Source organism: Psittacula echo (assembly GCF_963264785.1).
Source record: "Psittacula echo genome assembly, chromosome: 1".
Taxonomy (NCBI): Eukaryota; Metazoa; Chordata; class Aves; order Psittaciformes; family Psittacidae; genus Psittacula; species Psittacula echo.
Genome location: NC_137735.1, coordinates 165,139,384 through 165,155,277, shown reverse-complemented (window position 1 = coordinate 165,155,277; position 15,894 = coordinate 165,139,384). Strand labels below are relative to the sequence as shown.

General features: G+C 44.9%; 1 protein-coding gene across 1 annotated transcript in view; it reads left to right on the top strand.

The window, feature by feature from the left end:
* Positions 1–15,894, top strand: part of ITIH5 (inter-alpha-trypsin inhibitor heavy chain 5) — a gene marked incomplete at both ends in the record, with an annotated part of 48,928 nt that overhangs the window by 13,772 nt on the left and 19,262 nt on the right. Inside the window, 2 exons of the mRNA XM_080627013.1 lie at positions 7,840–8,009; positions 8,549–8,665. Coding sequence (XP_080483139.1) covers positions 7,840–8,009; positions 8,549–8,665 — 287 coding nt within the window. The remainder of the gene's footprint in view (positions 1–7,839; positions 8,010–8,548; positions 8,666–15,894) is intronic.

The window sequence follows — 15,894 nt, the reverse complement described above, 5'->3', positions numbered from 1 at the left end:
CTGGCATTGATCAAGGTTAGAGACAGGCTAAGCAAAGCAGACACACTGTTGGTCTAGTGCAGTGTGGAAATTCCTATACACAAATGACATACAGGGAAAACTCTGGTCACTTGCTATCCAAACAGCAACCTGTGAGCACTGATCATTCTTGGCACTGTGCTTCAGATTTCAAACAGCTCATATAAAAATGGGCCCAAGCTCTAGGATTCCATAATCCGCTCTAGCCAGTAAAATATGTATAAAATAGATGTCCCATTGGGTAATGCAACTGAAGCTCAGATTCCCTGTGCTTTATCCTTGCTCAGCATTCAATTACAGACCCTTTCTGTGTGGAATCGCCCTATGCAGTTGATGAAATCTGTTTTGCTGTGATGAAATCACTGCTCTGGAAGTCATCAAAATGCCAAACCAACTTTGGGGTCCTTCATGGGCAGTCAGGACTGGGTTGTGTGTCTGCCAGATCAAGTCTTTGTTGGTACTCAGATGAGTGCCGCTCAGAGGAGTGTATAACATTGATGGATTCAGAAGGTTTGCTAAGCTTTCTGATTTAAAGCAAAAGGAGGAAACTGGGACATTACCACCAGCTAGGTAATAAACAAACAAAGAAGGGAAAAAGAAAAGAAAGAATTGGCAGAGAGTTTCAGAAGGGTCTAATATTGGTCATGGAGACAGGCAGCTTGTTTTGGATAGGAAGGATTTATTGCTCGTGACCTTTTCTGGCCAACAAGAGCAATTGCACTCAGAAGACAACAGGAACTTCCTGCCTTCCTAAACACAAATGGAAACCACAGGAATACTCTTAGGAAGGGCAAGGCCAAGGCAAGGAGCATTTCACTTGGAAATCTACAATATTCCAACGAGCTGTCGTCTCTCAAGCTTGACCCAAAAAGGAAAACATCAGAGTCATTAGATCCTTGCTGCAAAGCCTTCTTGCTCATACAACACCTCAAAACCTCAGAGCATGAGCTCTGCACATCCATTGAGACCTCTGAGGGAGGTTCTTAAGTGAGAGACATGGAAATTGTGAGTCTTACCTTCAAAAAGTGGCCGCTTGGAAGACAGTCTGCAAGCTGGGAGTAAACCAGGCAAAAAGGCAGTGTCTGGTGTCTTCTTGGATTCATGTGGTTTAAAACTTTTCAGTATCACTTGAGTGGTAGCAATCTATTAACTAAGTGGCCAGCAAAGGGTGTCAGACCTGATGCTGCCATGGTGGTGCCACAAATGAGAGAGGTCACGACTTGACTTTAAACAGTGACCGCTAAGGAGTCATTGGAAAATAGTACTGCCTGACTGGTTTGAGTTTGAATATGCCATGAAAACTCTCTTCCTCAGTTTCTGATGTCAGCAGAGATGTTAATAATATCTCCCAGTTAATGATAACGTGAGATTTTGGTAAGCAGTCATAAATTACCTGGAGAGTGTTGGGTGGAAAATGTATTGTGGCATCAAGTCATCAGTTAAGTGGCATTCTGAGTAACATGTCCAAAGCATCACCAACCTGAAACCATTGCTGGGGATGGGATGTGGCTTCACAAGTCATTTAAATACTTTTGACTCTGGCTGACCTCAATAAGAAAGTATATTCTTTTTTTCTGAGTACAAGTCCTGAGGATCCAGTGTAGAATAGGTAAAGTAAGTTGAAAATCAAACATGTTTGGGTTTGGAGTCATCCACATCTCTGTATGATTAGCACTAGCAATAATTGATGTTCAGCACTGAAATGCCAACTTGTGGCAATAAAAGCTGCTAGCAAACCTAATGAAAGCATTTGTAACAGTAGCTCAGATGACCAAAAGTAGGGAAATGGCTGACCTGCCTTTATTTTATGGACCAATCCTCTTACATTGGTGCTTTCTACACGCTATCCATAGTCACTATACCATGCAGGAAGCATAGTGGTAAAAAATCCATTTCTCTGTTTAATGGTCATTCAGGATTTTCACTTTTGACTCCTGCCAAACTGCTGGTATCCATTGTGATGAATAGAAGAGATAAAACTTAAAGATCTATAGACAAAAGATGTCCCTTGATGAGAAAGAGTGAAGGACACTTTTCATGTATTAAACAGCACAGAAATCACAGCGGTGGGAGCAGAAGTAGCAAAAGAATCCAATTCTGCCTGTTTTTTTGCTTTAGGGGCCCAAGATACAAAGACTGGACCTGGTTCCACAAACTTCCAGTGATTTATGAAAAGTAAAGCTGTGCTTTACTATAGATAGAGGCTCTTGGAAAGTCCTGCATACGTCATCGTTGGATAAGGAGCAGGGACAATGTGATGGGAGGCCTTTCCAGGATATTTCCTTTGTCAGTGATTCCTGTGCACACAGCTCCATCTGGGAGTTGTATTTTTCCCAAAGGAAGATATCAGGCATGTGAGGTTTGGAAAGTGATCTTTTGGCATGTGCAGGTGTTGTCTTCTGTCACATACAAACCCCAGCACAGGAGGTCAATGATCCTTCTCTGGTGACCTCAGAACGGAGACACTTCCTGAACGATGCACACCCAGCATCCTCAGGGATGACAGTTCTCATCCTTTTCCTCCAGGACAGTAGTGTGAAAGCTAGGCACGGACTTGGGCAAAGAGACACTAGGCTGCTTGAGAATGACTCTTTCTTTTCAAAGTCATAGGTCTCAGAAGGGTTTTTATCTCTTATCAGAGATGTCTAGAAGTTTCTACGTTAGCAGAGGATGACCTTTGCTTTTGAGCTCTAATGCTGAATTTACCAGTCTCTAAAATAATTTAGATTAAACTGTTTCTACAGTTTCATCTGAAAAATGCTATTTTCCTGCTCTGTTTACCTCTTTAGCTGAATTTGATGGGCAGTTTGTCTAAAGGCCCTATTTACTACCTTGGAGTGAACACAGACCATCATAAATCCTTGCAACTCATCCATGCTCTGTACTCCGCAATATCTCATGGATTTTCCTTTCTCAGTCACTTGTTTAAAAAGCACTGGGCCAATAAACAGAGGAGAGTAATTGTGATCCAGATATCAGTGTTGCCTAAAAAAGAAACCTGGGGGAAGACATAGTAACTGTACTCAAATATCTAGAAGAAAGGAAGAAAGGAATACTGTGCTTGCTGTGTCACTAACAGAAAGAACAAGTCACGGGTTTATAATCTAGACAGAAAAATGTGAATTAGACATTAAAAATGTCAGACAGAGAAAAAGAGAAGCTGTGGAAAGGACTGACAAGGGCAGGTATTGAGTTTCCATTACTTGAGGTCTGGAATGCCTGCTGACCATGACATAAAACCAAGTAGGAAGGGATACGGTTAGGGAACATGGGATGAATTAGATGATAGCCTGCATTCCAGACCTGACTTCTATTATTCCAGGGTAAAAAAAGTTATTTTGGACCTTTTCTATCAGACCGTTCTTTTGGTTTTAATCTCTGTCCTGGCGATGGGAGGTGAGTGGCTATGAAGAAGATGGGAGAACTTCCCCAGCTATTTGTGCCACTGAGGCTGTGTGAGGCAGCCTTGGAAACCTCTTCTCCAGGGGCTTCTAAAACACTATCTGTGTTACAGGGGTCGACATTCTTACCTCCAAAGAGTGTTTTGAGGACTGACAGATGAATGCAATGGGATCAACATGATCCCATCTAGATTCCACAGTGTTTATAAAACTGGATCCATGTGATTATGCCCATTTAACGAGTGGGGAAACTGAATCACGGAGTGTCTACCTGACTTAGCTGATTTCAGATGGTCAGAGTCCACAAAAATGCTAGGACTGGAACCCATGCTGGTGTGGTCGTGCTCACCCATCAATGTACTTATGGCAGAGGAACAAGAAGTAAAGTCCAAAGCCCACAGCCACAGATGTATTTGTGCAGTAGCTACAAGGAGAGAGCTTCTGTTTCCAGAGTGAGACTGACTTGCTCTAACCCTGGTGTGATATAGCCAGGCAGCCTGACTGATGCTAATGCTTACTTTTCAGCAGTTAAGAAGTAATGTGAAATCCTCAGATAGATCAGAAAATATAAATGGACTGTTAGGCTATTTCTATGAATTCTGGGCATTTCCCACACACTGACAGTAAATGGAATTATGGAAGTGATAGAAGACAGATGGAAAATCCAGTGAGGCCAATACAAGCAAATCTAATGCGCTATGTATTAGAAACATTACATCTGTTGATTCATCAGACCAAAGGGCACCTTTAAAAGTAGAACCAAATGAAGATGGAGGTGAAATCTTATCGAGCTATTGATTTATGGCTTTTCTGTGCCAGGAGAAAACTGAACTATGCACAGTTAGAAAAAACTGTCAAAGCTCTGGGTAATCATTTTATAACCCCCCTTTAATATCCAGCACTAGTGTCCTTAAGTGATTTCAATGGACTGGCTGGGACCCCTCACTCTGTTTCCATCAGGATGGACGGATGGGAATTGGCACGGTCAGAGAAGACATGATCCAGCATCAGTTCTTGCCTGAAACTGAGTAATTTGGGAGTTGGAACTAGGTAATCCTAAGGTCCTTTCCAACCCTAACCGTTCTATGATGCTATGATTGTAATGTCTGTCAATCAGCTCCTTGGTCAAGGCTTTTGCTGATGAGTTGGTTTAACATTCCAGGTCCTCCAACTATAATCTATTTGCATAGAAGTCTGCACTATAAGCCAACACTTCCCTGCCTCAGTAGGACAGTCTTGTGCCTTGTCTGTTCAAATGCACTCACAGGACAGCTGTAAAAGTAAAGCCAAATCAACATGGAAGTCACATCCTAGAGTGCTGTGGATTTATGACTCTTACTTTCATTCCTCTGCCTGTAGGAGTCTAGACTGTACATAGCACTTGAGAGTAAACAGCTTTGGCTAATCATTCCATAAATCCACAAGAACCATAGTCCCAGCATTTCTAAGGGCTTTGACCTGTGGGGAATCAGGTGAGATAGGTAACCACTCCACGCTCCCATTTTCCTACTTGTTAAATGGACATAATCCTATGTATCCTATTTTGTAAATCACTGCGGGATGTGGATTGCGTTCAACGCTGCATACAAATGTCACGCTGCATTTCTCTAATGCTGCTCAAAGCACTTTACAAAAGCGGAGAAGTGCCACTTGCTGTTACAGATACAGTGTTATAGGAACCCCTGGAGAGGAGCTTTCCAAGACTGCCTGCACCTTGTCATTGTGATCAGTACTGTCAAGGGAGTATAACACATAATTCAAGTTATTCTAAAGTGGATGTCTACATCTGGCCAGATGTATCATACCCCAATCTCTCCTGTCACGCTTGACCTGATCTCCATTGAGTGTAGTGAGAGCCTAAAAAGTAAGCTCAAGCATAGGTACTTGCGTTGTGAATGACTAAACTGGAACTGAATCTCACCCTCTTTTCTTTTCCCTGCCATACCACAGGCTCCTTGGGCAAGGACTTGAGACTCCCCACACAGTGCTGTTGAGCAGCTCGTGCCCATCGATTATAATCAGCACATGAGCAGATATAATAGAACTTCCGTGCCGCAGGGGAATGTTGGAATAATCACTGTGAGAGTTGAAGCACCCAAGAAGAACATCAGTTGAGAATTTATTCTTTTGTTTTCAATAGCCACTTAGGATAAGGGGGAAAGCTCTCTAAATCTGGGGAAGTTCAAGGACAAATCTGACCTTTGGTCAGTCTCATGTAAGGGTATTTATGTCTTTATGTGTAGTTCAGAGGGAATGAGCAGTTGGCACACAAACAGAGGATAAGCTGAGATTTTGGCCTCAGAGAGAGACGAGGAATCTCCATATCCCTCAACTTTAGAAAACGATCACAGCTAAAAAGACAAGCAGAGGTTCCTTCAGCGTGACTTAGCCCTAAATTCCTGTCTTTTGCTGAGATACCCTTTGAAAAGCATCTCTCTCTTCACCGATTCAGGAAGTGCTCTCAGAGATTAGGGTGAGTTCCATCTCAGGGGTGCAGTTACATCTCAGGGCTGCCGTTTGCATGGCTGCGTTGGATTTGTCTCAATCAGTAAGACTGAAATTGCAGTGACCATCCTGATAAGTTTTTACTGAGCATAAAGGCAGCTAAGATGACTCGTTCAGGTGTAGACATTACACATTAGATGCTGGTCAGATCCAGCAATTAGTCACATCAGTCCTACCTCACATGCCTGTAGTACATCTGAACAAGCCACCTCAAGGACCCTCTATAATCAATAGAGAGAAGTCTGCAGTATGATTCATCTAATCCTAACAGAAATGTTTAAACAGGTCCAATGAGTCATGCTTGCAATGACTGGCAGCATCTCAGGTATAGGATCCACATTCTAGATGCCTGGAGTTGACTGGAATATGTACCGCATACGTGTCAGAAGCTGTGTGTTTATTAGTTACAGAAAGCAATTCACAGTCTTACAGAGAGTATCTGGTCTTTGAGCTCAGTGACCTCCAAGCAGGAGTGAGCACAGGAGTTTTGCCTAAATATTTATGTTCTTGATAGCACTGCAATGTTGGTTTCAGTTTAGACTTAGAGGAGAGGGGTTATTAAGTTCTTCTTTTATCACTGGTGAGCTGAACCATAGAATCACAGAATGGTTTGGGTTGGAAAGGACCTGAAGATCAGCCAGTTTCAGCCGCTTGCCATGGCCAGGGGTGCCTCACACTAAACCATGTCACCCAATCTGGCCTTGAACACTGCCAGGGATGGAGTGTTTACCACTTCTCTGGGCACCCTGTGCCAGTGCCTCAGCACCCTCACGGTAAAGAACTTCTTCCTTATAGCTAACCTGAACTTAGAATCATAGAATCATAGAATAGTCAGGGTTGGAAAGGGCCTTAAGATCATCCAGTTCCAACCCCCCTGCCATGGGCAGGGACACCCCACACTAAACCATGGCACCCAAGGCCTCATCCAACCTGGCCTTGAACACCACCAAGGATGGAGCATTCACAACCTCCCTGGGCAACCCATTCCAGTGCCTCACCACCCTCTCAGTAAAGAATTTCTTCCTTAGATCCAATCTAAACTTCCCCTGTTTAAGTTTGAACCCGTTACCCTTTGTCCTGTCACTACAGTCCCTGATGAAGAGTCCCTCCCCAGCATCCTTGTAGGCCCCCTTCAGATACTGGAAGCTGCTCTGAGATCTCCACGCAGCTTCTCTTCTCCAGGCTGAACAGCCCCAACTTTCTCAGCCTGTCTCCATACGGGAGGTGCTCCAGCCCCTGATCATCCTCGTGGCCTCCTCTGGACTTGTTCCAACAGTTCCATGTCCTTTTTATGTTGAGGACACCAGAACTGCACACAATGCTCCAAGTGAGGTCTCACGAGAGCAGAGCAGAGGGGCAGGATCACCTCCTTGGACCTGCTGGTCACGCTCCTCTTGATGCAGCCCAGGATACGGTTGCTTTCTGGGCTGCGAGCACACACTGCAGCCGGCTCATGTTCATTCTCTCATCGACCAACACCCCCAAGTCCTTCTCTGCAGGGCTGCTCTGAATCTCTTCTCTGCCCAACCTGTAGCTGTGCCTGGGATTGCTCTGACCCAGGTGTAGGACCTTGCACTTGGCATGGTTAAACTTCATCAGGTTGGCATCAGCCCACCTCACAAGCGTGTCGAGGTCCCTCTGGATGGCATCCCTTCCCTCCGGCGTATCCTGTTTCAGCTTGAACCCATCACCCCTTGTCCTAGCACTACAGTCCCTGATGAAGGGTCCCTCTCCAGCATCTTGTATGCCCCCTTCAGATACTGGAAGGCAGCTATGAGATCACAGTCTTTAATCTTTAACCTCAGTACGTAACTATGCTTGTTGACCTGACTCCATGGCAATTCCATGTGTGTTTTGCTTAGACATCCGTAGGACAATGGGAAAACCTTGCAATATTGTGATTTGATCTCAACAGGTGATGTTTCTCCTCCTCCTTCTACTGTAATTGGACATACCAAAACCTTGGCTAAAGTTACATTCAATCCCAGTGTTGTTGAGCAAACCAGGATCGCCCGAAATGGCATTTTGGGAGACTTCATCATTAGATATGATGTCAACAGGGAGCTGAGTGTGGGGGATGTTCAGGTACTGTACACATGATGTACACATCTTTTCTGTTTTATTACCTATACCTGAGATGGTTCAATTATCTTCCAAATGTCCTAGAAAATGTTTCCCATTACTTCTCCATCTGTAAGAACTATCCAAAATAAACCAGTCAGTTGGCATCCACAAGATGGACTTAAAACCCAGAGCTACCTACTTCATTGGGGTTTTTTTGTACCTGCTTTTAAGTTTATCAATATACTGGCTGTGTATATATATATATATATATATGCTCCTCATATGCATGTTGCAATTCTGATCACTGGGTACATACGTTATATCCTTACTACATCTGGAAGGAAACCCCAGTGTCCACCATGAAAGAAGATGTGAAGAGCTCCAGTAGGCTCCCCAGTATGGATAAACAGGAGATCAGGGATACCAAGGAGCACTAATATTCACCAATGTAGACACAGACACTGAAAGCAGGATCAGGTGTGCCCAACCAAATATCTCATAATGGTGTGCGTGGAACATTGCATCTACCTTCCTTTCCTGACTTCCTTGCTCTTCCACAGATTCTTAATGGGTATTTCGTGCACTACTTCGCCCCCACAGATCTTCCTCCATTGCCAAAGAACGTTGTGTTCGTGCTTGACAGCAGTGCTTCCATGGTGGGAACGAAACTGAAACAGGTGAGGTCCTTGCCTTTATTATAGACTGGTTGGCTGCGAGGATGCAGAGCTTGTTTCAGGCTTTATGTCACCAGGTGGGTTCTTCTGTGGAAGGTTTGCTATGTCTGAGGTGAGAGGAGGCTCTGAAGACACCTCAAGGTGAGATGATTTACCTGCAATGAGAGATTATCATGTTAGCAGGAATGGGATGGGAGCACGAAGTGCAGAGGACTTCATCACTTGATGCAGTCAAAACTGAGCTAGGACGCAGCAGATAGGATTGTCCTGGGCAGTTCTGTTCTGAGCAGTTTGAAGAGAGGCAAATTAGGGGAGAATTCCCAGCAAAGTCCATTCAGCAAACCACTGTATTGAGCTTAACAGTGGAGAGAAGATATTGCTGTCTTTAAATTACCTTGGCAAACCCCTTAGCAATGTATAACTCAATGGTTTCAGTGGAAAGAAAGGTCGGTTTTTCCTATTTGAGAATCTGAGTCTTCCAGCACAACTCTCAGGGCACAGATCTTAACATGAGCCAACGTACACCATCACCGACTCTTAAAAATGAACTTGGACACGGAGGGTTCAGGCTGGTGCCTAAACATTTTTACTTCTTCAGCTCTCTGAGCTGGACACATGGAAACTATCCCCAGTTTAAGAGCTAAATAGTTGGCTTGGAAAGGCAAATATTCCAAGTATATTCCCTGGGGAATAGTCCAAGTGTATTCCCTGGGGAATATCCTCTTTCTCTCAGCACAGTATTATTGGTCTAAACTAGAAGCGGAGATGAGTTAAGACTTCATTTCTGTTCTTAATGATTTGACAGACCTATCTCAGATCTGCACTCATACTGGAGTGTGAAGGTAAGCCCAGTTTCCATCTCAAATATCTGTGTAGAGAAGGAAGTCCTGGTAGGGTCAATATTGTTTCCTTCATTTGAAGACTTGCCCCACAGGCATCTGATATGGAGAAGTTAGCTGGCTTCACTCTGTTGAATGGCCACATCTTTACCTTCTACTTTCTCACCATGAGCTAATGACAGTGGAAGGTGAGACTATCCACACAGGTTGACACCAATATGAGGCAGTTTCAGCTTGTGTGGGTGGTTGATATTGGAATTCTACTAGAACGAGTGAAGGCCAATGGCTTGGACTTGTGGCTTGGCTACTTAAGGAGCAATCTTTAGCTCTATTAAGCTCCTTGTTTGCCTGCCTGGAACACGGTGATGTTTCTGGAATGTGAGGTTATTTGAGAGACTCATTTTCTTTCTATGGCCACCAACATAGTCCTTGACAAACACAGACCATGGTCACTCTCTGACAGTTCTCTGACAGTATACATGCCTTTCTCTCTGCTAAAAATGCTACTCTTTGCTTTCAGTGGTGAGCAGAAATCTTAATTTAGAAGCTGTGTCCCCTATTATATCAAGTTATCTCCACTACGACTTTTATGGCTCCTCGCATTGTTCTTCCCAGAGACTGGAGTAGCAAACAGAGCTGTTAACAAACTATTCTGAATGAGGTCCTGAATGAAGATGCCTCTGAATCTTGACAAATTCCAGTGGACAGAGCCTGGCTCTTGGCTTTCTGTTATCCTTCTGCTGGAGAATGCCTGCAGAATTGAATCATTGAATCATAGAATGGTTCGGGTTGGAAAGGACCTTAAGATCATCAAGTTCCAACCCCCTGCCATGGGTAGGGACACCTCACACTAAACCATGCCACCCAAGGCTCCATCCAACCTGAACACTGCCAGGGATGGAGCATTCAAATGCACCCAGTCCTGCATGCTGAAAGCAGACAGTGAAGATACAGCATTGAGCTGGAGAGATTAAGACTCCAAAGAGCTAGTGTAAGGTATGCAAGTAGTGCCTTGGGCCAGCAGATTAACCCTGTGCTATGGAAGCTTTTATTCTCCTCATGAGTTTTATTCTCCTTTTATTCTCCTCTTTCCTATACTTAACTAGAAACAACATGGCCATTAACACTTGAAGGTCTACTTCATAGCCTAGCCAGCTCCTATTGCTAACCATAAATGAATCTCAGGCTGATTAGCTACAAATGGGTGTCTGTTCAGCCTGAAGCAAGGGAAGAGTCTAGCCAGAACCTTTGTTGAGGGTGTACCCAACTTTTTGCCTGTTATCTCAGTATACTCTTTGTATGGAGAGGGTAGGTTATAGAGGAATGCTATGTGCAAGAAGCACTTATCCTCCCCTGATTTCAACTGCCCCAAAAAAATAGAACTACAGGGAATTATGATTACAAGAGGTTAGTCAAGGAAAGATCAAAACGTAGGGCTGGCTGAATAATGCGCCTCTTTTGGTACACTAAGGAAGTGTGATCAATTACAGCCATGGCCCATGTCTGCTCGGTGGCCTTTTTACCCAGTTGTTGTTGTTTGTTAGATTGCAGGCACAACCCCTCTTTGGCAGGATACATCTGAGCAGAGGACATGCCTTCTTTTCTTCTTGTCTCTTGGACTCTTGCAGCTGTGGTGATCTATAGTGCTGTGGAGAGAGCTGGGAATTCCCGTGTGACTGTCTTTCCTCATTTCTCCCTAATGAGTCACATGCAAGATCAGCTAAAAATACAGTCAGCACTTGCAGAGAGTGCTTTTGCAGGTCAGCTGCAGTAACTATGGCAAAAGACAGCTTTTAGGGCTGTATAAGCAATGGCTCTGCACCCTTTGCTATAGTGACTGGAAGAGATTTGTACTCTACAGCTACCTGACTTATTGAAGTTAATGGCAAAGTGACGCAGATGGGGTCAGGATTTCATGCATCCTGCAGTTCCCACAAGCTAATTGTGAGTCATTTGTCCTTTCCTCTCCCAAGGTTTTCCTTTGCCTACAGGAATTTTTACATGTTTGTGCCGTCCCTTTTTCCTAAGATACCTCAGCCTTTGAAGCAACAAGATGCCCAAACGCAGCCGCACACACAGATAATGAGACTGATGGATCAGCTTAAATCCAATCATTGAGACCCTTGCAACATTCCCTTCACATCAGTGAGGCATATATTGGCTCTGTGGGGAAAAATCAGCTAACGTCCATATTCCTCCTGCAATTTTCACATCCTCTGAACATGGGTCACGTCAAGCAGACTCTTATGTGTTTCAGCAATCCATCTCCACTGAGCATCTGAGCCTTTGCAACAGTCACCTTCCAGCACTGTCACAGGGAGGTAAAGTCCAGGAAGAGAAGACTCTTGAGCATGATGATAAAGTCCTTCATGTATTCAAGACCTTACGTGTCATGACAGCTGCCCTGGTGGCAAGCAAAATACTGGGTTTGTCCTCATGAGCTTTGTTCCTTCATTTGCAAAGAGACAATAAGCTCTGTGCGTAGTTGTTTCTAATAGGAGTCACAGGAGCCTGGAGAACAGGTTGCATCTGCAAGGTTTACCGTAAAGCAAAATGATTTGCCCTTTGAGCAGTCTGACCTGCTGATTTTTATGGTACTTTTGGCCAGGTAGAGGGGGACACAGCAGCTTTACATTCGTATAACTAGGAGAAAAAGGGGCCAGTAACAGCTTTATCACCTTGTGATTACCATTCTTATCCCCAGCTTCACTAAACCTGGTGAAAAAGGACCTTTATCAGCTGGCAATTCAGTGATATAAAGCAGGCATGTTCCAAGCCATGAAGGTGTGCACAAGAGGAAGGGTTTGCAGATATTCTACAGACATGCAGTAAAATGCAGCTGTTTCAACCACGTACCCATTTCCCTTTACCTTTCCCACAGGCAATAAATGCCCACACACTCAGTTAAAAGTTGGCTACACCACAAGCCTGGCAACTTGTCAATGGCTGTGTGCCAGACTGTAATTTCCTTGGAGGTTAATTGCTTTAGGAGGAACCCAACTGAAACTGGGACCTGCTGAGTATTTGCAAGGGCTTCAGATTATTTGCCTGCATCCATGCATAGGACACTGCTGGTACCCTTGATCTGTGACCCACACGGCCTGAGCCCTTCTGAGGGCTGCAGTCCCTCACATATCCCTAAACCTCTGTGGCTTCCAGCACACAGACTCCCTCTGAGTAGTAGCAAGGTATTGAGAGAGCAGACAAGCACCTGAACCCTTCATGTTCTCACTCCAAACTCCACTGGTTTCTGCTGGTTGTCTCAGAGCTGGCTGTGTGCCTGTTGAGTATTAGTTCAAATGGTGGCTGCTGCCCAGGAGAACCACCTTAAATCACCAGGTGGCCTTGGGAAAAGCATTAGTTCTAATTACAGCCTTTAATGAGTTTAAAGCTGCTGTGAAGAGGAAAGATTTGTCAGCTTTTCCATTTCAATTGGAAAGCAACAACCTGGGCAATTCAATGTCTCCAGCACTGAGAACTTCATGCAGCTGCCTCCTACTTGGCAATACACAACAGCAGTGTCATCTCAGTCCTCTCTGTGGATGTGAATATGGAATATAAGAACTACAACAGTAAATAAGACGTCACATCCATATGGACTTTAATTACCCAGCTTCCAAGAAAGATGCAAGTACTTGTCATGCAGCAAAATAATCTGCCTCCACCTAACACTAGAACTTAGAGATAATGACAGGGTCATACAGAGAAACAAGCAACCTTCACAGCAAGATACCCTCAGATACTCATGACAGGGAGCATCTGCTTCTGGCCTTGGGACTAACAGCCAGCATGTCCCCAGCTGATTTGCTCCATGTTGAGCAGTAGAAGTAGAGACAGCATCTCCCAGGGAGACCCCAGCCCAGCAATAAATGACAAGTCCCTGAATGGGCTTCATCATCAATAGGATGCAAAGGCAAGTGCAGAGTTCGGCACGGAAATGAAGGCTCGAACTGAAACCCCATGAGAGTTTGCCCAGAGGTTTCAATTGAACCTTTGCTGAATTCACCAAAAGGATGAATTAAAAACAAGTGCTACTGAAGACACAGGCCAGCAACCACCAGAGAAGTCCATAGTGAAAAGGAAGGGACTAAATCAAGCTGGGAAGTTAGTGCACAGATCAGGGCCATTAAGGTCTATAACCAGGCATAGCTATGGCAGAACTAGAGACAGCTACAGCATAACACTTGGTCTGAAACTCAAACTAGGACTAAGGGCCCAGGCTGGAGCTTAAATGTGCATGACTGTGGGTGGAGGCTCCAGGTGAGGCTGGTCAGAGCCATTAAACCCTATTAGAATGCTCAAGGCCTTGGCACACACATACAAGGTTCTGAAGCTGCAGATCTGGGTTTCTTTAGTAGTCCTTTCCAACCCGGGATTGTGTTTTTCCAGTTGCTGGAAGCCAGATGTGGCTTCTGTTTGTGTTTTCATCATGGATCTGGCATGTGAACTTAGGTAGGTTACTTTGTCTGTGCTTGCATCTTTGCAGAGTCTTGTCTATTTAACTGGCAAACCCATAGCTGGGCTTACGGCTGCGTAAGATCCCTCAAGTCTAAAAGACACCTGATCTTTGCTAAGATTAAAGCTATTAGTCTAGCGTTGCTTCTAACAACACTGCTGTTTCCAAGTAAATACCCCTTCACCCTAATACAGGGTGTGCACTACTCATTGCTCAACTGGGACAGTCTGTTTTGAGCTGTGAGGAGCAGTTGAAGCTCAGAAGTGCTTGTGGGACCAACTGCTGGAGTGAGATCTTCCATGTTACATTACTGTATGAAGTCATTAAACAGGCAGTTCTGACTCTGGGATCCACATGATGTAACCTGAGGTCCCTGAGGAATGGGGGATATTATCCTACCTGTGTCATGAAGCTTTTCCTTAGTTACCCCTGGTGTAGTGACTTCATTGTCTGCTCTCCTCTCTGAAGAGCTTAGAGCAAAGACTTGGCCTGTGTTTGTACCTGAAGCACTTGCTTGGGGTGGAAGTGGGCAGGGGAAGGGTTGTAGGTAGGGATGTGCAGGAGGGAGTGGGGATGCTGGAGGTGCTGAGGGGATTTCCCATTTGGAAATGGGGAAATTGGAAGGGGAAAAGGTGTTGGAGGACTGTGGGGGTCCTGTGGCAGACTCTCAAGTGAGAAAACAGCAACGGCAAGGTTGCTATTTTCTAAAGAAAAACTTAGTGCTTTCGTATTGCTTAATGCTAACCCTGAGCAGAAGTGCTCCAGCCAACCACTGTCACCATCCTTCACTCACTGGAGGGATGAAAATGGGGAAGCTGCCTCTAAAAGTAAGAGGTATCACAGGTCAATGGGAGGAGGTGGGTGAAGAGTCACAGTGTCTGCAGAGCCGTATCAGATGCTTCATCTCTTTGGAAGTGCAGCACTCCTTTTCATGGAGAAATAACACCTCCTCCCTGAGCTGGAATGGCACAATCTCTCCTTGGTGTAATAGTACAGATGTTTTGTCCATGCAGAGGAAATGGCTCTCTGTGAAGGAACAGTGCAACTCCTAGCAGGCTACACACACAGGTAGGATATTCTAAGGCCTTAGAAAGCTTCAAACCTGGCAGGCTTCTGACTGAAGCACCCACTCTGAGAGAGTGCCTACATGATGAAGAATGGAGGCTAAGTGAAAAGCACAGGGACCGGTGTCCCAGCCCAACTCCTGCTGCAGAACATAGCAGCTAATGCTTACTGCAATTGAGGGGATGTGCTGTGTTCAGCCTCCTGGGCACGTCAGCTCTTCGCAGCACTGTGTCTGTAGCTGCTCTGTGTGACAGAGAATGAAAGTCCCGAGTTGTTGGAACAGTTTCCGTGCGCCAAGACTAACTCCATCCTCTGGGGATGGGCAGAGGGAGAGATGTCACGCTCTGCATTGAGGCCATGGGGCACTTCTGCCTTGGTGTTGACCTTTTTGCTGCTAGCTCCATGGAAATTGTTTGTCATGCTGGCAGGGTGGGGGTTTGAGTGTCCAGCTGGCTTATTATGGGATGGGATCCCACTTCAATGAGCTAAGCACAAGACAAGAATGTGGCCTTCATCCGCTGCGGTATCAATCTGGCTGTCTGCCTGTTGTTTCCAGTGGGGTTATTTCAGTATGGCACAGTGGGGCAGCATTTAAGCTTTTCCCTTTAACTTACTGTACAGAGATGTTTACTGTTCCAACTGTAATCCATACTGCACTGTTGATAGAGGCTCAAGGTAATGATGCTTGGGGCTGGTAAGAACTTGCCTCCTTAAAGCTTTGTGTAGGCATTTATTTTTACCCTCAATGCTGCAGTGAGGTTGCAAAGACTGAGCATCTACTCTGCCCTCTGGGCACATGAAACTCCAGTTCCTCACAAATCAGATCATCTTATGGTTGTTTTCATGGGCACTGGAATGGGTTGCCCAGGGAG